The sequence below is a fragment of the Coffea arabica genome, chromosome 2e (assembly GCF_036785885.1).
Source record: "Coffea arabica cultivar ET-39 chromosome 2e, Coffea Arabica ET-39 HiFi, whole genome shotgun sequence".
Classification (NCBI taxonomy): domain Eukaryota; kingdom Viridiplantae; phylum Streptophyta; class Magnoliopsida; order Gentianales; family Rubiaceae; genus Coffea; species Coffea arabica.
The window spans coordinates 6,935,690-6,954,234 of NC_092313.1; the positions used below are offsets into that span (position 1 = coordinate 6,935,690).

At 36.0% G+C, this 18,545-nt stretch overlaps 2 protein-coding genes across 2 annotated transcripts; one reads left to right on the top strand and one right to left on the bottom strand.

The window, feature by feature from the left end:
- Positions 1-4,521: 4,521 nt before the first annotated feature.
- Positions 4,522-6,794, top strand: LOC113730534 (WAT1-related protein At2g39510). Its single transcript, XM_027255265.2, has 7 exons — positions 4,522-4,789; positions 4,916-4,978; positions 5,091-5,207; positions 5,381-5,618; positions 5,870-6,031; positions 6,121-6,272; positions 6,460-6,794. Exons 1-7 carry the CDS (start codon positions 4,608-4,610, stop codon positions 6,659-6,661), a joined length of 1,116 nt encoding a protein of 371 aa, XP_027111066.1. The 5' UTR covers positions 4,522-4,607; the 3' UTR covers positions 6,662-6,794.
- Positions 6,795-9,439: 2,645 nt separating this feature from the next.
- LOC113733469 (zinc finger protein ZAT11-like) lies at positions 9,440-10,424 on the bottom strand. Its single transcript, XM_027259836.2, has one exon. The coding sequence runs from the start codon at positions 10,254-10,256 to the stop codon at positions 9,618-9,620; it is 639 nt and encodes a 212-aa protein (XP_027115637.1). The 5' UTR covers positions 10,257-10,424; the 3' UTR covers positions 9,440-9,617.
- Positions 10,425-18,545: the final 8,121 nt, after the last annotated feature.

Below are 18,545 nucleotides of genomic sequence, written 5' to 3' on the forward strand. Positions count from 1 at the left end.
TCCTTTGGATGTCTCCTCTCCACCTGATCTCCATTTTAATTGTAATTCCTGTCAGTGCAATAAGAGCCATAAATTACTGTTCTCTTCCTCTTCACTCTCTACCTCCTCCCCTCTTGAGGTTGTCTTTACTGATGTCTGGACATCACCCATTATTTCTGTCAATAACTACAAATACTACATCATCTTTGTTGATCACTTCACCAAATATATTTGGCTATATCCCCTCAAACGCAAATCTGACACACGTGACGTTTTCATCAAATTTAAGGCTCTCGTTGAAAAATTCTTTGCTCGTCCAATCATCACCCTTTACTCTGACAATGGGGAAGAATATCAAGCTCTTTCTTCCTTTTTAACCATTAACGGAATCTCTCATCTTACAACTCCACCTCACACACCTGAACACAATGGGTACTCTGAACGCCGTTATCGTCACATTGTTGAAACCGGTCTCTCTCTGCTCTCTCATGCTTCCATGCCTCTGTCATATTGGCCCTTTGCCTTCTCCACCGCTATCTACTTCATCAACTGCCTTCCCACGCCTACTCTACAAAATGTCTCCCCATTCTTTAAACTCTTTGGTACTCCTCCTAAGCTTCTTTAGGTGGGAGTTTCTGTTGGTTTTTGAGATAATTAGGCTGACCACTTCCTATATAAATTATCATTGAGTACAATATAGAGGATGCAGAAGATCAGAGCAAAGAGTGTTCTGGTGAGATATAAAGAGGAATAAACCATTCTGGTGAGATCGGAAATTTTGTTTTTTGATTCATGTTTGACAGGGCATTTGTATGTGAGATCAGAAATGTTTGAGTGGAATAAACCATTCTGGTGAGATCCGAAATGTTGTTTGAAGGCAGATATCCTTCAAAAGCAGCTATACAAATAGCTCAGCTTACTTTAACATGTCTTGCGCTTGAACCTAAAACTAGACTATCAATAAAGAAGTTCTAGATACTCTAGAACACATTGAATCTGCAAATGAGAAACCAAAAGAACCCAGGGTGAATGCCACGCGCCAGATAGCTCATCGACATAGTCAGCAACATTTGCACCATCGTTCTGCACTTCATCCGAGGAACGATATACATCCTATCCACTTCCACAATGTGCATAATTGGTGTAATTTCTTCTCCAATACAAGTGTTTCTTAATCTCTTAGGTCTCCCCACTCTTTGAAATTTTAAGGAGGCCAACATCTAACAGAGATAGATTTGCAAAATGTTCCGTGACAACAAGCTTCTCTACCAGAAAATAAAGAGGGCGTTGTGGAGAGAAATTTGCAACCAGCTATTCAGAAAAGCAGAATCCTAATTTAACTTCCACAAGGAAAAGATGGAGATCCCATCATCACCTTGCAAACCCACCGTTGCACCCTGTCCTAGTTGTTCTATTTGCAATAGATGACTGAATATTAATCCAAATTTTCCCGTCTTCAAGTGTTTGACAACACGTAGCAATTGTGCAAATTATTTTTCACTTCTTCGGGGATGAATCAGGTAGTTTCTACAAGGAAAGAAATAGGCAGCGAATATAGGATTTGGTTTAGGAATACACTAATCGTATAGTTCTAATGTTGCAGATTTCAAGCAAGTGATATTTGCACTCTAAGAATTGCTCCTGACACTTCACTCTAATATTTTATTATGTGAGTACAAAAAGGTTATACGGGAGAGCAAATATCATTTGCGGACTTCACTTGTTCCCTTTTTTTTAATAAAAAAAAATGACAAAGAATTGATGATACTCCTCAAAAATTTACTCCAACTTTATTACAATGACTTCATTTCCGCAAATTAATGTTAATACACGATTTACTCTGCCATTTTCAAGTTTGCACTTTTTCCATTTCAGAAGTCCTAAAATATAGGCATTAAATGAGTGCTTTTTTTTATAACCATTATATAAGATATAATTTTATTTTTTCGGTTAAGAAGATATATTTACGTTCCATCTGGGGCCTTCCGATGTAATTGTGTGCGAGTTAAATTTGGATTTGTCAAAGCTCAGCTAATAAAGCCCAATTAACTGTCGTAGATGTGATATTCATTAACGAAAATCGGAAAATTTTCATGTAAAAGATTGTCGAGCTTTTAGTCATTCTGATTAAATTAAAGTTCTATTATCATCCTTATATGTCTAGATTTTGTGGTCCTGTACAACTTTGGTGAATTCCAAGTAGCATTTCTGGATTATCGATGGAGTTCTAATTGATCTTACTCTGCAGTCCCCTCAACATTAGTCTGAGTGAGAGGTTATGTAATGACAGTTATGTCGAAGCGAGAGATTTTCCAAATAAGATGTGGACAGATGATAAATGTTGGAATGGTATTTTTGAAAGGATAAATATTAACACTTTTTTATTAATACCAAACCTTGCTTATGCTTTATTATATAGTAACATATTCTTGATATCGTATCTCATTTCTCCTTATCTCCCTTTTTGGCAACTTTAATTTTTGGCCACGGATTATCCATCACAATTGTCTCTCATCTCTCTATCATTACGTTGCTCCATTTCCATTATTCCATCAATTTAATGACTCAACTCCACGTCTTCACCAGCCATCCACCACTAAAATCTTAGACTCAAAGAAACCAAACTGAGGATATGGACAGCATCGCTGGTTCGTTCTTAAATGAGTCAGCGCACAAGCTCGATAAATTTCTTGTAAGAACTTGATCATCGTTTTGAATTAATACAGTGGGTTGGTATTCTGCCAAACTAAGTTAAAATAATGTCACTGGCGTTAGTGTAATCAGATTAGGACGCCATGATTGGACAAATTTCTAGGCTAGATCCAGTCACGTGCATGGTTTGTAACTCAGTCTAGTAAGTTTTCAATTTTGTTCATGGGGTGACAAGTCGACCGCAGAGCCAGCTTTGTTTTGGAGAAAACTGGAAATTTTGGCAACAAAAAATTAGTTGGAGGACTTAATTGGTCAAAACTAAAGATGGGCGACCAATTTTGCTTTAATAAAAACAGTTAAAGGACTATTTCGGCCATTTACTCATGAGTTTGCCTATTGATTTGTGATATTACTACGTACAATGTTGATTACGCAAATGACTCTATTTAGGGCCTCGGGTACTTTGAAAACAAACTTTTCTCTGCCGGTTTAGAACTACTGCTGGATTTTCAACACGAGACACGATTCAGCTGCGAGTGCTATGGTGCTGCGAAAAAAAGTAAATGCACTACGTTTAACATGTCTTCAAAGTGGAGGTTTGATGGGACTGAGGTCACATTGCAAAATAATAATATTAAGTTCTCCTTTGAATGGCTAGTTTTTGTAATTTTTTTATAAAAATGTATTATAGTGATTTGATGTATGTGAGACAAAAAAGTGATTAAAATAGGTGTATGAAAAATGTAAGAATTTTTTTGATATAAAACTGCAATTCAAACACCACCTGTGGTCTTGTTTGGATTGTAGTTTTTCGTAAAAAAAAATTTAAGTTTTTCGTAAACATATTTTTTAATCACTTTTTTTTTACCTCACGTATGTTAAATTGTTACGGTACATTATTCTACAGAAACTGCTAGGAATAGCACTATTACGTAACTGTCTTTTTAATCCAACTTGAAGACACTTTTTAGCTTAACTTAAGCACGTCAAAACCTACCACTATAAATGTGTTTTAGTGCATTTAAGGTGGATTGAAAAGTTGTCTTTCGTTTTTGCTTCTCAGTTAACCAGTTTACGGTGGAAACCATTGGTCTTTGGTGGAGAAAATTATAGTTAGAGGATCTAATTGGCTAAGATTAAAGATAATGGAACGAACAATCAGCTTTCATAAAATAGTTGTGGGACTATTTTGGTCGTTTTCAATTAGAAATCAGGAGGTCCAATCATTGTCAATCCTAATTATTTGAGCTAATATAAACATATAGTTTTGAAACAAAATTACAGGTCTGCTAGATATAGATTTTTGGAAATGACCGAGGGTCTAGAATCTAGAATTGATAGAAAGCTTCTTCTTCTTCTTTTTTTTTTTTTTGGATGTGGTGGAGACCGCAACGGATCTTCTGTCTCACGCTCTGTGCCACTCTCTGTCCCACTTTTTATTATATTATTATTTCTCCTTCATAAACATCATGTTTTAGTTCTTTTTTATTTCCTTAAAATTCAATAATTATTAATTCAGTAAAAAATAAATACAACAACTTCAAAAAAGTAATATATAATAGAAAATTAAAAAATACAGCAGAAAATTCATAAAAAATCTCATTTTTTATGCATTTTGATTTTTTGATTTTGTTAAATTTTGTGTATTACTCAATTAATAGTTATTGAATCTTAAGAAAACAAAAAGAACTAAAACATGATATTTATGAAGGAGAAATAGCAATATAATAAAAAGAAGTGGGACAGAGAGTGGCACCAGATGTGGGACAGAAGATCCGTTGCGGATGACAACCATAGACTTGAAAGAACAGAGACGTGTGGAGGGGGTGTTCTTCCATGAGCAGCTATATGCCTATATAAACGAGCAAACTACGCACTCCACCATTTATATATCTGCATGCACTGGTAGTACGGAAACAAGTATCTGCATTGTTAACATTACTGTAATTACAAATTAAGTGATAAATCACCACGGGATGGGGTTTTTAAAGCACGCAAATCCATATTTAGCGATGACATTTGTGCAGGTTGGCTTTGCAGGTTCGGCTATAATTGCCAAGTCTGCTCTAAACCAAGGTATGAGCCATTACGCACTTTCTATATACAGAAATCTCTTTGCTGCAGTTGCATTTGCTCCTTTTGCCGTTGTGTTAGAGAGGTATTAGCTAGTTCCTTAACTTCTTAATTATTCTTCTCTCTTCTGACTGATCTTTTTTAACCTCTCCATGATATTATACCGATAATGGATGTCAAGACCTGATCAGCTCTATCATCTACTCCACAGGAAAGTCAGGCCAAGGATGACCTTTTCCGTTCTCTGGAAGATATTACTGCTGGGATTATTGGAGTAAGCAAGCATCTTGACTTGACGTCGCTGTTACTAGTAAATCCTACTCATCGTTTTTTGTTACCATAAATGAGTTGTTTAATACTTAAAATTTGTCTCTGTCTCTCCACAGGCCGGTCATAGACCAGAACTTGTACTACGCAGCCATGAAATATACAACAGCAACATTTACCGCTGCTATGACCAACATGGTTCCTGCCCTAACGTTTTTGTTGGCGTGGATTTTAAGGTATAATACTCCACCAATATTAGTAGATTTGAGTACTCTATAGCAATACCTATAATAAATATTTCATCCTGTTAACATGCAAGAGTCTAGTAACTGCATCTAACGCAACATGAAATTGCATGTAGCTAGCTAGCCAAACAGAAATTTAATTGTTATTTCTTCTTGTAAACTAGGCTTGAACAGGTGAATCTCAGAAGAATCGACGGCCTGGTAAAAATTGCAGGGACTGCTGTCACGGTCGGCGGCGCGATGATTATGACCCTCGTTAAAGGACCCACCATTGGTTTGCCCTGGACCAAAGCCGACACCGGTGTTCACTCTTCAACTGTAGCAAATCCGCAGGATCCCATCAAAGGAGCTCTTATGCTCGCTGCAGGTTGCTTCTGTTGGGCCAATTTTTACATCCTTCAGGTAAATGTTAATTAAGCAATGGATTATATTACAAAAGACAGACACTTGCTCCATTGCCGAAAAGTTAATCCTATTTATTTAGGTTTAAAACAGGACTTGATAGTGGATGAAGATTAACCAATGATTTTTCAATGTTATAACAAAAACTCTATAACAATTCCCAAAATCTTGCTAGGGGTTTGCCTCCTACGAACCTTTATGTTTGAATCAGCTGAACTTAGCAGCTAGCTCTAACTGATGATTGGGGACAGGCCATCACATTGAAGTCATACCCAGCTGGACTCTCCCTCACGAGTATGATATGCATGGCAGGAGCACTTCAAGCCATTGCCGTAACCTTAGTTGCGGAAAGGGGCAATTCTAGTATCTGGTCGATACACTTTGACACCATCCTTTTGTGTTATGTTTACTGCGTAAGATAATCTATTCCAGATTAATCCAATATGTGCTAATTAACCAGAGTATGAAGCTAATGACAATTACATTCTTCTTCTCATTTCAGGGACTAATCAGTTCCGGAGTTACTTATTATGTTACAGGATTAATACTGAGGGCAAAAGGGCCTGTTTTTGTCGCTGCCTTTAATCCTCTAAGCATGGTTATAGTGGCTATTATGAGTAGCTTTATCTTAGCTGAGCAGTTGAATTTCGGAAGGTACGTAACGTCGCTCTCCCAAAAATAAGCTTGATTTTCGTCAATATGGTTCGAACCATATAACATGTTTTCGTGATATATTTTCAACAAAATCCAGTGAACGATTTTGGTGTGGACCGCTACCAATAAAATTTTGTATAGTAATTTTTAATGGAACCTAATACATATTTATTTATGCTTCTTATAGGGTTTTTGGAGCCGTCATTATCATGCTTGGGCTGTACCTAGTGATATGGGGCAAGAGTAAGGACAAATGTCTTTTATCCAAATCCAACAATATTGATCAGATAGCGCCAATTGATCAACAATTACCTGACAAAAACCTGTCAACGAAATCTTCAATTGATGAGAAAAGTGAAGCAAATATTGCTGGAGATAATGCTGCCTAATTTGCAGAGCAATTTCAAGATCGAGGGCAATATATAGATGCTGTGTCTGAAAGTGAGAATAATTGAGAAAAAAAAAAAACCTGGTCTTCATATGTTTTTATTTGTTAAATTTATTGATCAAAGAAGTTTGTGCTGCGCTTTTTTTCACCATTTAGATCACAGTTAATGGTAATTAATCAAGCATGGAGTCAAATTACCCTGGGAAGTAATTTCGCGGCTAGAGCATAGAAATGAACTAGTATATGACATTTATAAAACATAACAACGATCAATTGCTTTTCTTTAGTCGTAAAAGTCTTCACAGATAAAGCAACGTTAGAATGATGTAGAAACATTGAAAGGAATGGAAAACTGCCCTGAAGCAGTGGTAAAACATCTCTTCTCCGTGACAGCATCGAGCCATCGACCGTTCCAAATATTTCATTTACTCATTTGCCTCCCTTCGTTTTTCTTGTTGCTTTTGTTGCATGACTTTTCTGAAGGCTTTCGCCATAAGACTTTGTGGCTGGTATTTGGTTCCAAGGGAACCGTGTGATCAGCATTCTTCGGTCTTGCTCTTGGCCCATATAACTGGCCAACTGGGCATAGCACCTAAAAATTGATGATAGTAGCTCCAAAAAAAAGCCCTACCAAAAGCAAAGTTAAGGAAAGTTTCATTTCTGGGCTCTAGCAAGTGGTTAATTGAGAAGCACCTACCATTCGGATGAAGGCGAGTTTCGATGAGCTCAAAACTCTCCCAAAATGTCAAAACTTGTTTCTGACAAACCTCTCGTCCCCCACCTCCCTTCTGAAAACCTCCAAAGCATGTATTCACAAATACGCCAACAACCATTTGATTTGTTGGTCACTATCAAAATTTTAAAGTTTTAGTTGTGGATGAAAGGTCAAAAGTTCAAATCTTACCTCCCATTAATCACTATTTGTGACTTCCTCCCATAGGTTAGGTTCCATCCCACTGATTCACAGATACACTTAAAAAGTTTAAGAAACAACTGCTCAACTTTTATGCGTGCGTGCAGTACTAATAATAAAAGCCCAACTCTAATTCCAATCCGAAGCGGAATGCAAGTTGTATAACAGCAAGCCCATTATGATAAACTTCTAGTCTTTGAGCCTTGACCTACATGCAGGGAGATCCACTATGAGGCCCAATTCACGGGCATTAGCGTTTGGGCAAGTTGAACAATATTTTCGACTACGTTTGTATTTTACTTGAATCTGCTTTGATCTGATTCGCTTTACAGAATTCAATGAATACACATTGGGCATTCAATTTCAAAAACAGAAAGAGGAAGCATTCAAAAAATATAAAGTAAGTAATTAAATAAAAAAGGAAGTCTAGAGCTAATCTATTTAGTGCATTGGAGGTATAATCAAGACACCACTTGGAAATGTTTTTTTTTTGGTATTTTAATTTTTAACCCTCATTGTTTTCAACCTTCAACATTATCTGTTAAGTGTTCCAAAAAAATGGATTTTCTGGACATCAAGGTTACTCACACTTCACTTCCATTTAGCGCTGCCTTGGCTCAAAACACTTGGGATTTCTACGACAGTACAAGCTTTGATGTGGCTTATGCTGTGAGAAGGAAAATGATCAACATATCTTTAACCTTTTAATAACATCGTCCATCACATGAAAACCATGTTGAAAAACAATTAATTTTGCCCTCAGTCATGATGATTTAGGTCACTCAAAAGTCAAGAACCTGATCTGTTGGTCAAGATTTCAATTAGTTCGTCGTGTTTTGTTTGGACAGAGTTTTAGGTTCGCAATTTCTCACGGTCCCGATTCTCCTTTCCTCTTTCATTCTTCACCTACATTAAAGGGGAAGAAAAGAGACTCGAATTATCTATATCTCCATACTCTGATCTCTCAGCATTTTTTGTAACCGAATTATACTCATGGCATATATATAGCATTACATCCCACAAAATTTCGTAGGCTTAGCTGCTTTAGATTCATGGTTTTCAATATTTCTGTTTGTTTTTTTCTTTATTGCTTCAACAGAATATCGTAATGGTTTGGGTATTGTTGAACCATACATTTCGCCTGTTTCTTTCTGTGATAGCCTATTTAACTCTTTTTTTTTTTTTTGAAATGTAATAAGTGTGCTTGGATAGTAGATTATTTGGGATAAGTTTTTGAAAAAATATACTTTTTTGATGTAATATGTGTGAGATAAAAATGTAGTTAGAAAATCTATTAATGATGCAAGCAACTAAATTTTTGCAAATAAGTAACTATCCAAACAATAAGACCCTGAAAAGTTAAATCATTTTTAATGGGTGTCTGGAATCTCAAATTTTTGAAATGATGATTTGACAACTAAAAATGATGCTAATATTTGGCATTTTAACAAGATGCTGATCTTCCTTTGTTTCTTGTTTACTAGGCCCTAAATAATCCCTGCAAAGCTCATGCAAAAATCCATGTATCATTATTTCATTCCACAACCAGCCATATGTTTATATATTTTTTTTAAAATCATTGTATTGATAACATATTCTCAAAAAATGTTGCCAAACAGAAAATAAACAAATCAACGGAATTATTACCAGGTCCAAATCTTTTAGGGCCTTGTTAAGCTCAAATTGACAAAATATAACACTTGAAATGCTTCTTTGGCCATTTTTGTTTTTTCTTATTTATGTAAGTATATGCTCTTTAATCACAGTTCGTTCAGAAAAATATGGCACCACTAAATTTCCTCAGGTACTAAGATAAATCAATTTTTTTTAGAACCACAAGATACTGAAATTAAGAAGACGTATATGTTGAGTATTACAATATGTATGATCTGGTATAAACAAATAAATCAATCCCAATATATCTGATTCTACAAGTACAACATACAGAGATTTCTTTCACAAAAAAGGAGATTAAAAAAAAAACAAAAAGCTCCTGAACATCTACATGGGTATTAATCCAATACTATTTGCAGCGGTGAATTCATTAACAACCTTGCAAAAAGCAATCAACAGGCGGAGCCACAACCTTGCCAAGCCGAAACTCCAAATCATTTTCTAACGGCGTCAAGTTCAAGTCCAAACAGCAAACCCGTCCGCTACTAGTATTTGACTTCTGCACAACCGGTTCATGCTGGCCGGATGAAAGTGATGATACAGGAGACTGATGCTGTTGGCCAGATGAAAGTGATGACACAGGAGATTGATGGTATCCGATTTCTTCATTCATTGCAGCTCTGTGCCTCCTCATGTGCCCGCCTAGCGCCTGACCTACCGCGAATTCCTGCCCGCAGATTGAGCACTCGTGCGTTTTAGGCTTAGGCGGAGACGTCTGCACCTGGGATTGCAAGCTTAGATCTGCTCCGAGCTTTGGCTTTTTATGGCTCGCCCTATGGCCTCCCAGCGCTTGAAACGATGGAAACTGCCTGTTACAAGTCTTGCACTCGAAAACTCGACTAGGGTTGTGGCTATTGTCGCTGCTGTTGTTATGATGGAAGATGTTTAATGCTTCAAACTCTCCTGCTCGAGACAACAGCATCAAGCAATTCGCCATGGTGGTTATGCTGTCGAACTGATCCGGTTCCCTGGCTCTTTTGGTTCCTACATTCATCATATTCATTCCCATGGAAATATTGATTGCAGAAAGTAGAAGAAGGCTTTGGTTCTTAGCTTTGAAGCTTCGATGGGAGTGTGAAAGCGGAAAAGGATGGAAGCTTTGTCTGAAGGAAGAAAGCTTGTAAACTTGAAAGTGAAACCAGCTGGAGAGGAGTAGTAAGCAATGAGAATATGACTCAAAGGTGATATATATTTATAGGTTAAATTTTGATTGGCACTTTTGACTTTTTGAGTTGACCTTTATAGAATGACGAAACTGACCACGTTTCTTGTGGGATAAGGGAGCTGGCTAATTTGGTAGTTTTGGTAAAGTGTTCGTATAGAAAAATAAACACCATTTATCTTAAAGTATACTACCATAGTACTGCTAGTAGCAGACTAGTAGTAGTAGAAGGCTAGAAGCAGCTGTATACTTAAATGAATTTGGATGAGGTGTGAATTTGTGTGAGCCGTCAAGGGCCAACGTAAGCCGTGACCTTGTGGGTTTTAGCCACTTGGAGTCGTGTTTGGCGAGCCTGAGCAAGTCCTACTCAGAATATTCAGTCTTCCAGAAGATTTTCTCTCCTGGTTCCTCCAGGTTACTGCCACGCTTCCTACTAGTATGCAAGTATCCGTCAATATGTTCCCTTGAAAAGAAAAGGTTGGAATCGAACTATTTTTGAAATATACCCTACATCAATTTCACAATCCAAAAAGATGATAGCAACAGCTATATAGAACAGATCAAAGCATATAGGTATATTTGTACCGATGCTTAGTACCGAAATTAAGAGGGTTTTACTTTTATCATCCTCAAATGCATGAGCATGACTTAAGGTACTAGATAAATGAGAAAAAGATTAGCTGAAATGAGATTGAACACATTTTTCTAGGCAAACCATTTGTCAAAATTTCAAAGTAGAGCGTATGTTTCTTTTTTTTCTTTTTTTTTTTTTGTAACGATTATGCAATACCGTATACGGTACCGCTGCATAAGGATATGTATTGGTCATGGAAAATTTATTTTAATTGCTTAATTCCAAGAATGCAGCTCGTGTCTATCTCGCATTCAATATAATTAAGGGAGAATGGTTATTTTGGTCCCTCATCTTTGGGGTCTTAGCTAATTTAATCCTTTACCTATCACTACGATCATTTTAGTCCCTCATCTTTACCTAAAAAAAATTAGGACCTTCAACAGAAAATTAAAAATTTTTAAAGGAGTTAGTCATGTGTAATGCATGCAGATTGTTAAAAATGATCATTTTGGTCTATTATCGTTACAGCTGTATCCAATTTTGTCCTTTTAGCAATTTAAACCCTCATTTTTACAAAAAAAAAAAAAGAGTCAATATAGGATTTTTTATGAGAAATTAGAAAACCCAAATAGAGCTAGTTTCATATATTATAAGTCTACTTTTAAAATAAAAAAGAGCAAAATTTAAAAAAAAAGGTACATACACGTATGATGGGCATGCAGTGATATAAAAAACACAAAATTGGACATGATTCTAATAATAATGGAGCAAAATGGTCAAATTTAATGGTGCACATACTGTGCACGGGGCTAACTCCGTTAGAAATTTTCAATTTTCAATTAAAAGGCCTAGATTGACAATTTATAGTAAAGATAAAGAATTAAAATGGTTGCAGGACTAAATTCGTCAAAACTCAAAACTCTAAAGATAACGAATCAAAATGACCATTTTTCCAGATAATTAATACAATGTAATTCCAAAGGTGGGAAGATTTAGCAGAACAACGGAGAATTAAAATTAAGGTCAAATGATCGGAGCAAGTGACCACTTTAATTAGGCCATGGAGTTAAGTCTAATTTAAACGCAATTTGTCTATTTTGGACCTGTTATTTGATGTAGCAGGAAGGAGTAGTATATATATAAAACTAATAAGCGCAGCTTCTTCGGTCTTAAACTTGGAATCTTCGACTTGAACTGAAAAGTTCTACTCACGTACTTTCACATGTACGACCAAATTAAATTTGCTCCAAAAAGTGGAGTTGTTCTCAGTTGTACTTATTACTACGATAGTATGAACATATGCTCTATTTTTCTAAAATCGTGTTTTAATACCTGTAAGTGTTGAATCAGATGGAGAATATAAAGGAATAGCTAGCTGGAGTGGTGAGGTAGTTTAACAAGACCAGTTTGCACAACCACCCGGCGGCTAGTCAACTAACGCGCCTCACGAAACTTCGCGCCCATTTCTCTCCTCCTACTCTTATTTTGTTTCTTTTTCATTTTTTTTTAATGACAGAGGATTTATTCCTTCATTTATTTAAGAGGTTTTATTTTCTATTTTGGCTATTTTTTTTTTATGCCATATGGGGTGTTGGATGCAGCCGGGAGAATGGACGTGGAATTTGCTATCTGCAGTTTGATGCAACTTGGTACGATGTATTTGTGCACAACCAGGAGTTTAATAGTACGTATTGTGGTCAGAAAAAGGTGTTAGAAGGAGGAACCTGATTTGATTAGTATGTAAAGCTTTGTGTAGAATATATATATATTTATATATATTTTTTGGTGATTCGCATATTACTCTTGAAGATAAGGACAAATGCATAATAAACCCCCGTTGAAATAACACTACTCTTTTGCGCACGATCTCCCTTCTAAATTGTTCTCAAAACGACATCGACGCATGCGTATAAAACACTTGTTGCAAGAATTCTTGCTTAAGTTTTAGTTAATTATTAAGCTGATAATATCGATTGTCATGCTATCATATCATCTGTGGTGCGTAAGACTATGAGATGCAACCTCACGCTATACGGAGAATACAATACTGATGTGGCCATTAAGGAAAATACGCTCTTCTTCTTCTTTTTTTTTTTTTTAAGTAAGCGGTAAGTTTTCAATTCAGAATCTTCTACTTACGATTCCTCTCACAACCATGGTGCGCCATTGCGGGTTGCAATTGCATTTTGATTGCGTCGCGGTCTTGATTGTTTCACATTCATCGCGACATATCGGTCGAATATCGGATGATACGCACATTATAACACATAAAATTTTTTAAAAATATATGAAAAATTTACTAAAATTAGAAAATACCAAAAAAAGACATAATCTGAAAAAATATTCGAATCAACTCCGAATTGATTCGGATATATCGGCCGGTCGAATCGGCTAATATTGGTTGAGTCAGAGGGAGTCACTGCGAATACGATAATATTCGCAATTCGAAGGTCAGTATCATACCGATCCCCCCATTCCGTTACGACTCAGTCGATTCATATCGGAATCGGCTTCATATCGAACCGGCTTCATATCAAACCGGCTGATATTGCTAACGATGCTCACCACCTTGCGACGGTCAACAGCTAATTAGTATAAATGTTTTGGGCATTTTGCGTATTGTACTCGAGATTTTGTTGATATTTCGAGCACATTATGCATAGAAAAATAGTAAATGTTTTTCTTATTCTTAATCAACGCCATCGATGCTTGTGATATTATATCTGTTTTCTACAGATTTTACTCCGAGTCCTAGTCAAACGTATGAGTTAGCATTGATTTTCTTGCAAAATGTAAACTGCCATTCTTAGTTGGTACCGGGCAGATTTCTTTTTTGGACGTCAGGGTTCTAGAAGGAATAGAAGATTTCCATTCCAATCTGCAATTCGTGCGTTTTTGCAGAATTCCATAAGAGTCTCTATCATGTATCTAGAGGCTGCTGTTGCGGCAGTCTTCTTCCTCATACTCTCTATTGTTTAGACTTTTTTGATTATGTGAGAGGAAAGGAGATCAGGAAATATACAATTAGGCAGATGGTAGTTGGAAGGGTCGGTTATTACTTAAATTTGGTGTTGACTTACTAAGCAGTTGTATTTAATCCTTCCTCTAGTATGCTCTGCTCTACTCTAGGATTAAGAATTAACAAGTGCAAATTCGTCATCCATGCGTATGCTTTACAGCTTGATTATTAGATCAATCAACTGCAACTGAAGTAGTACTACAATTTAAACATAGTCAAAGATTTTCATTGTATAGCTATGGTAGTATGTATATTCTGGTTCTTGAACCGGCTTGAGATTATCCGTTCTAATGATGTCAGGGTTGAGGTGGGATCCTATGTGACGCAGACAAAACCAGTTTTCAGTTTTCACGTTGGAGAGGTAATGAAGACTACTATAACATGAGTTGTTTCAGACTAAAGCTGTTGAATTTGAGTAGCTAGTCTGTTTTGTACATATATAATAGACAAACAAGGCTATGATTTTCTAAATAGATGGCGGGTTGGTGCTGGGCATATGCAAAGAGATGAATAAACTTACTTAATAGTTATTCCATTGGACCGGTGCTGGAATTAGGACTTTTGGAACAAATACATGTGCGAATATTCTAAAGTATTTGAATGCATTATGAGAAAGAAAGAAATCTTGCACAAAGGGTGTATTCTTCCAAAAAAAAAAAAGAATTAGAAAATAAATATATTTTTCTACGAAATAAGTACAAATCAATATTATGGGAAGGAGCTGCTGGCATTGCTTTCCTAAAAATTTTAACATCTATCTATCACAATAGGAAAAAAAAAGGGTTAAATTCGCACAATCTTGATGCTGAATTTGATGACATTATAACGGGGAGGTGTAGATTGAAGCCTAACTAATTTATGGTAATTGCTTCGTACGTAAGAATTCTGAAGATCGTACTACTTCATTTATTTTAATCCCTTTTGTGGTTTTCTTGGTTAAGAATTTTTTAATTGCAGAGCCACCAAAAAAGAAAAGAAAAGTAAAGAAACACATGCACCTCCATATCCTGAGAACGAAATTCGGGTTGCAGGAACAAATCCCAAGCTTTTTCGTGTATGTGAAGAACTCAATCTGCTAGTGACGAAAGTCGGCATCAATGCCGTAATCATATGTGATGTGCGTTTCCCATTAAGGAATAATTGTAAACCAAATTTTCCGGGAACTAGAAAACGACTGTTTCTACATTGTATTGGCAGCTGCTGACTTGTTGCACTGACTTTACCAGCGGGATAAATATATAATTATCTACACACACATATATATATATATATATATATATATATATATATATATATATATATATATATATATAAAGATGAAATAGTTAAAGTGGGATTGGTTGCTTGAATGCAAAGCAATTAATTAGTGAGAATTGACTTTGATAGAATAGACTAGTGGGATTAATACACACACAACATAGGTGTGCAAATCGATTTGGCGGTACTCATCATCCTCATCAAGTCACTAGCATCAGCAGCAAGCATCGTCCCAGTCAAAAGTCTTCAGTGTCTTAATTTCAAGTATAACCTGCCGCCGGAACCATTTTATTTGAACGATTACCCGGGTTTTCCATTTTCCAGCCAAACCAAACTGACCGGAAAAAGGAACAAAGAAAGATAACAGGATGGACTGGGGAGTTTTGAGTAATCATTTCTTGTGAGAAATCTTGGCCTAAAGGGTATTGTTGAATACAAGATCAACTCACTAAGGTCTCCCCCAACTTTCCCATGCGAGAGAGACCAGATTAACATGGACTTTCCTCATGAGAGGAGTCCTCTCTCTATTTTTAATTTGTTTGTTTATTTAGTTTGTTGGATTTAGAATTTTTAAAACCTATTTATGTCAAATCTAAATTTCTCTTCTAATCACCCTTTCTCCTTCTCAATCGTTTCTTAAATTTCATCCCTTTCCTGCTAGAAGACATCTAAATTTCTCTGTAGGCTTGAAGCAATTTTTACCAGATGTGACTGTCGGAAGACACAAATATAAAGTGATTCGCTTGGATGGAAGGCATATTGGAATTTCAATATTATTTTCATATTTATTGATTTTCCACAATCCTACACGAGGAAAGTCCTTATTGTTTGGGTGATAACTGGTAATCAAATTTTTGACCAAAAAAAAAAAAAACTGGTAATCAAATACTTATTAGTCTACACGTATTAAGAGATAGGAATTCTAATATCTTGCTTTCTTAGGTCTTCTATAATTAAAGATTCATCAGGAAGAACAAGAAATAGATGAAGCAAAATACGAGTTTTATTTTTGTAGCCGCAAACGTCAAACCAAACTGAGATGCTCCAAAAAGGAGGTGATCTTGGTCCAAAGCCGTAATTGGCTGGTGAAATTTAGGGGAGCAAATACATTCATTCATATGCTGGTCTTAAGCTAACTACTACGCTACGATGACCGACGCAATCTACGTTCGCTCTCTCTATCCTATCGACAACAGCAAAAGTAAATTCAAAATCTTGCATTGGAATATTTTGTAAATTGTACTGTTTCCTCATGGATGGACATTGGATTTGGACGGCAGTTCTATTTATGAACCTTTTTTTTTTCCTTCTTTCAGTTTTCTTTGTCAAAGACTCAAAGTTATGATGATTAGCGAATACTGTGTTCTATCTTTGTTTACACGGTAAGCAATGTCGACATTCGGATTTCCGCCTAAACTGATTACACGCTAAGATCAAACAAGAATTTTTGTTCTCAAATGACTTTACATAATAAAAAAAAAAATTGGCAAAATGAACTAGTACTCGATGCCAAAGATTGATCAACACGCATGGAAGCAAGAAAAGTTATATATCTTTTTGTCATTGATCTACACGCAAAGAAAAATTGCTACGTTTTCCGTGAATACATTTCACAATCATCTTTTTACCTCGCATATATCAAATCGCTATAGTAATTTTTTTTATAAAAAATCCAGAAAAATGCAATCTAAACATAACTGAACTCATCTCTTTATCTGTTTGATAATTTAGAATTATTTATAACATGAATGTAGACTCCCTGATACTCAGTTATATTTAACAACAAGATTGATCAAAGTGAACTTTTTCTAACTTTCTTTTGACCTAAAGTTAATACAATCAACCAAATGTAATTTTTCTATTATCATATTAATTCCCATTTAGCAAATTTCTCACCATCTATTCCGAGCAAGTTAGTTGCTACACAATTCATATCGATAGTTAAAACAACTCTTACCAATTTAAAAACATTTTGCCTCATCTTTATAGCGCTGCTAGCTTGTTTGGATACCCCAATTATCCCAAATAATATTTCGCTTGCATCATAGATACATTTTCCAACTCACCTTTTTATATTCCCAATCACCTTTTTATCTCACATACATCACATCATAAAAAGTGCTACAGTAATTATTCCAAATAATATTTCAAATAATACACTATCCAAACATCCCTGTACATAGCTCTAAACAAACGCACATGCACACAAGTCAAATGTATGCAGCAACCAACGTTTTCTTGGCTGCATTTATACTACTACACCCAAGAAGACATCGCAATTGACTGATTAGTAGTACTGTTTTTGAATTAAATTATCCCATTCACAAGATCAAGCGTGTCATGCTTTTAGACCATGTAAAGATTGATGCACAAGTCACCCTTTACCTAACAGTAATGTGGATATGATCAAAGCAAGTAATGACTCATGATGTGTTTGATGAAAGACTTGTTGGTTTAGTTTTTGAACCACAATTACAAGCAACAAATAAAGGGCTGTATTTTCTTCGCTAATTCGATGGCCTTGATGCGTATAGCCGGAGAAGGCGCCGTTGTACGCGCCAGCAGCACCGTGTTGCAGGATATGGGCTCATTCTTTAAAGTTTCTATGCAATTATACAACAATTTCATTGAAGAATCTGACATAATTGACATGCGTACCAGCTCAACTGGACTAGATGGTTGCGACTCACTACTGTTTTATATGAAGGATCAATCCCAACTACAACATGGAATAGAATGTAATTGTACAGATATTGAAGGCTACAAGGTTTGAGAGAGACTTCGGAACAGTTGGGAAGTCAACTAAAATGCTCCAAAGTCAGCAGCTGTGCCCATCAGGGATGAGTCATCATCCATCCATCCCATCGTAAGAGCCTAAGAGGTGATGGCCCTCCTCTGAAGAGTGTTTGACTTGAAAAACAGCTGATGCTTGACTTCCAATCGTGGGGACTGGAAAGGGGCCTTTCTAACTAGCTTAACTACTGCAACTACTTTCAATTTCCAATTTGTAACCATACAAAATTTTCTAATCATGATGATGATTGCTTATCTCATCACTTGATCATGGCATTTTCTGTGGTAACCTAACCCCAAGTTCGTTTACTTGGATTCAAGAGCTTCCCAAGTCGGTCCCCTTCCCATCCCCTCTTTTGACCAAGAGATTTGTCTCAAGAGAGGTATGAAATGAAACTATTTGATAGTCACTCAAACTAACTGTTGGTCCTTGACCAAAATATATCATATAAGTAACAATAATAATTTCTCTAATAAAATTTAATAAAGAAAT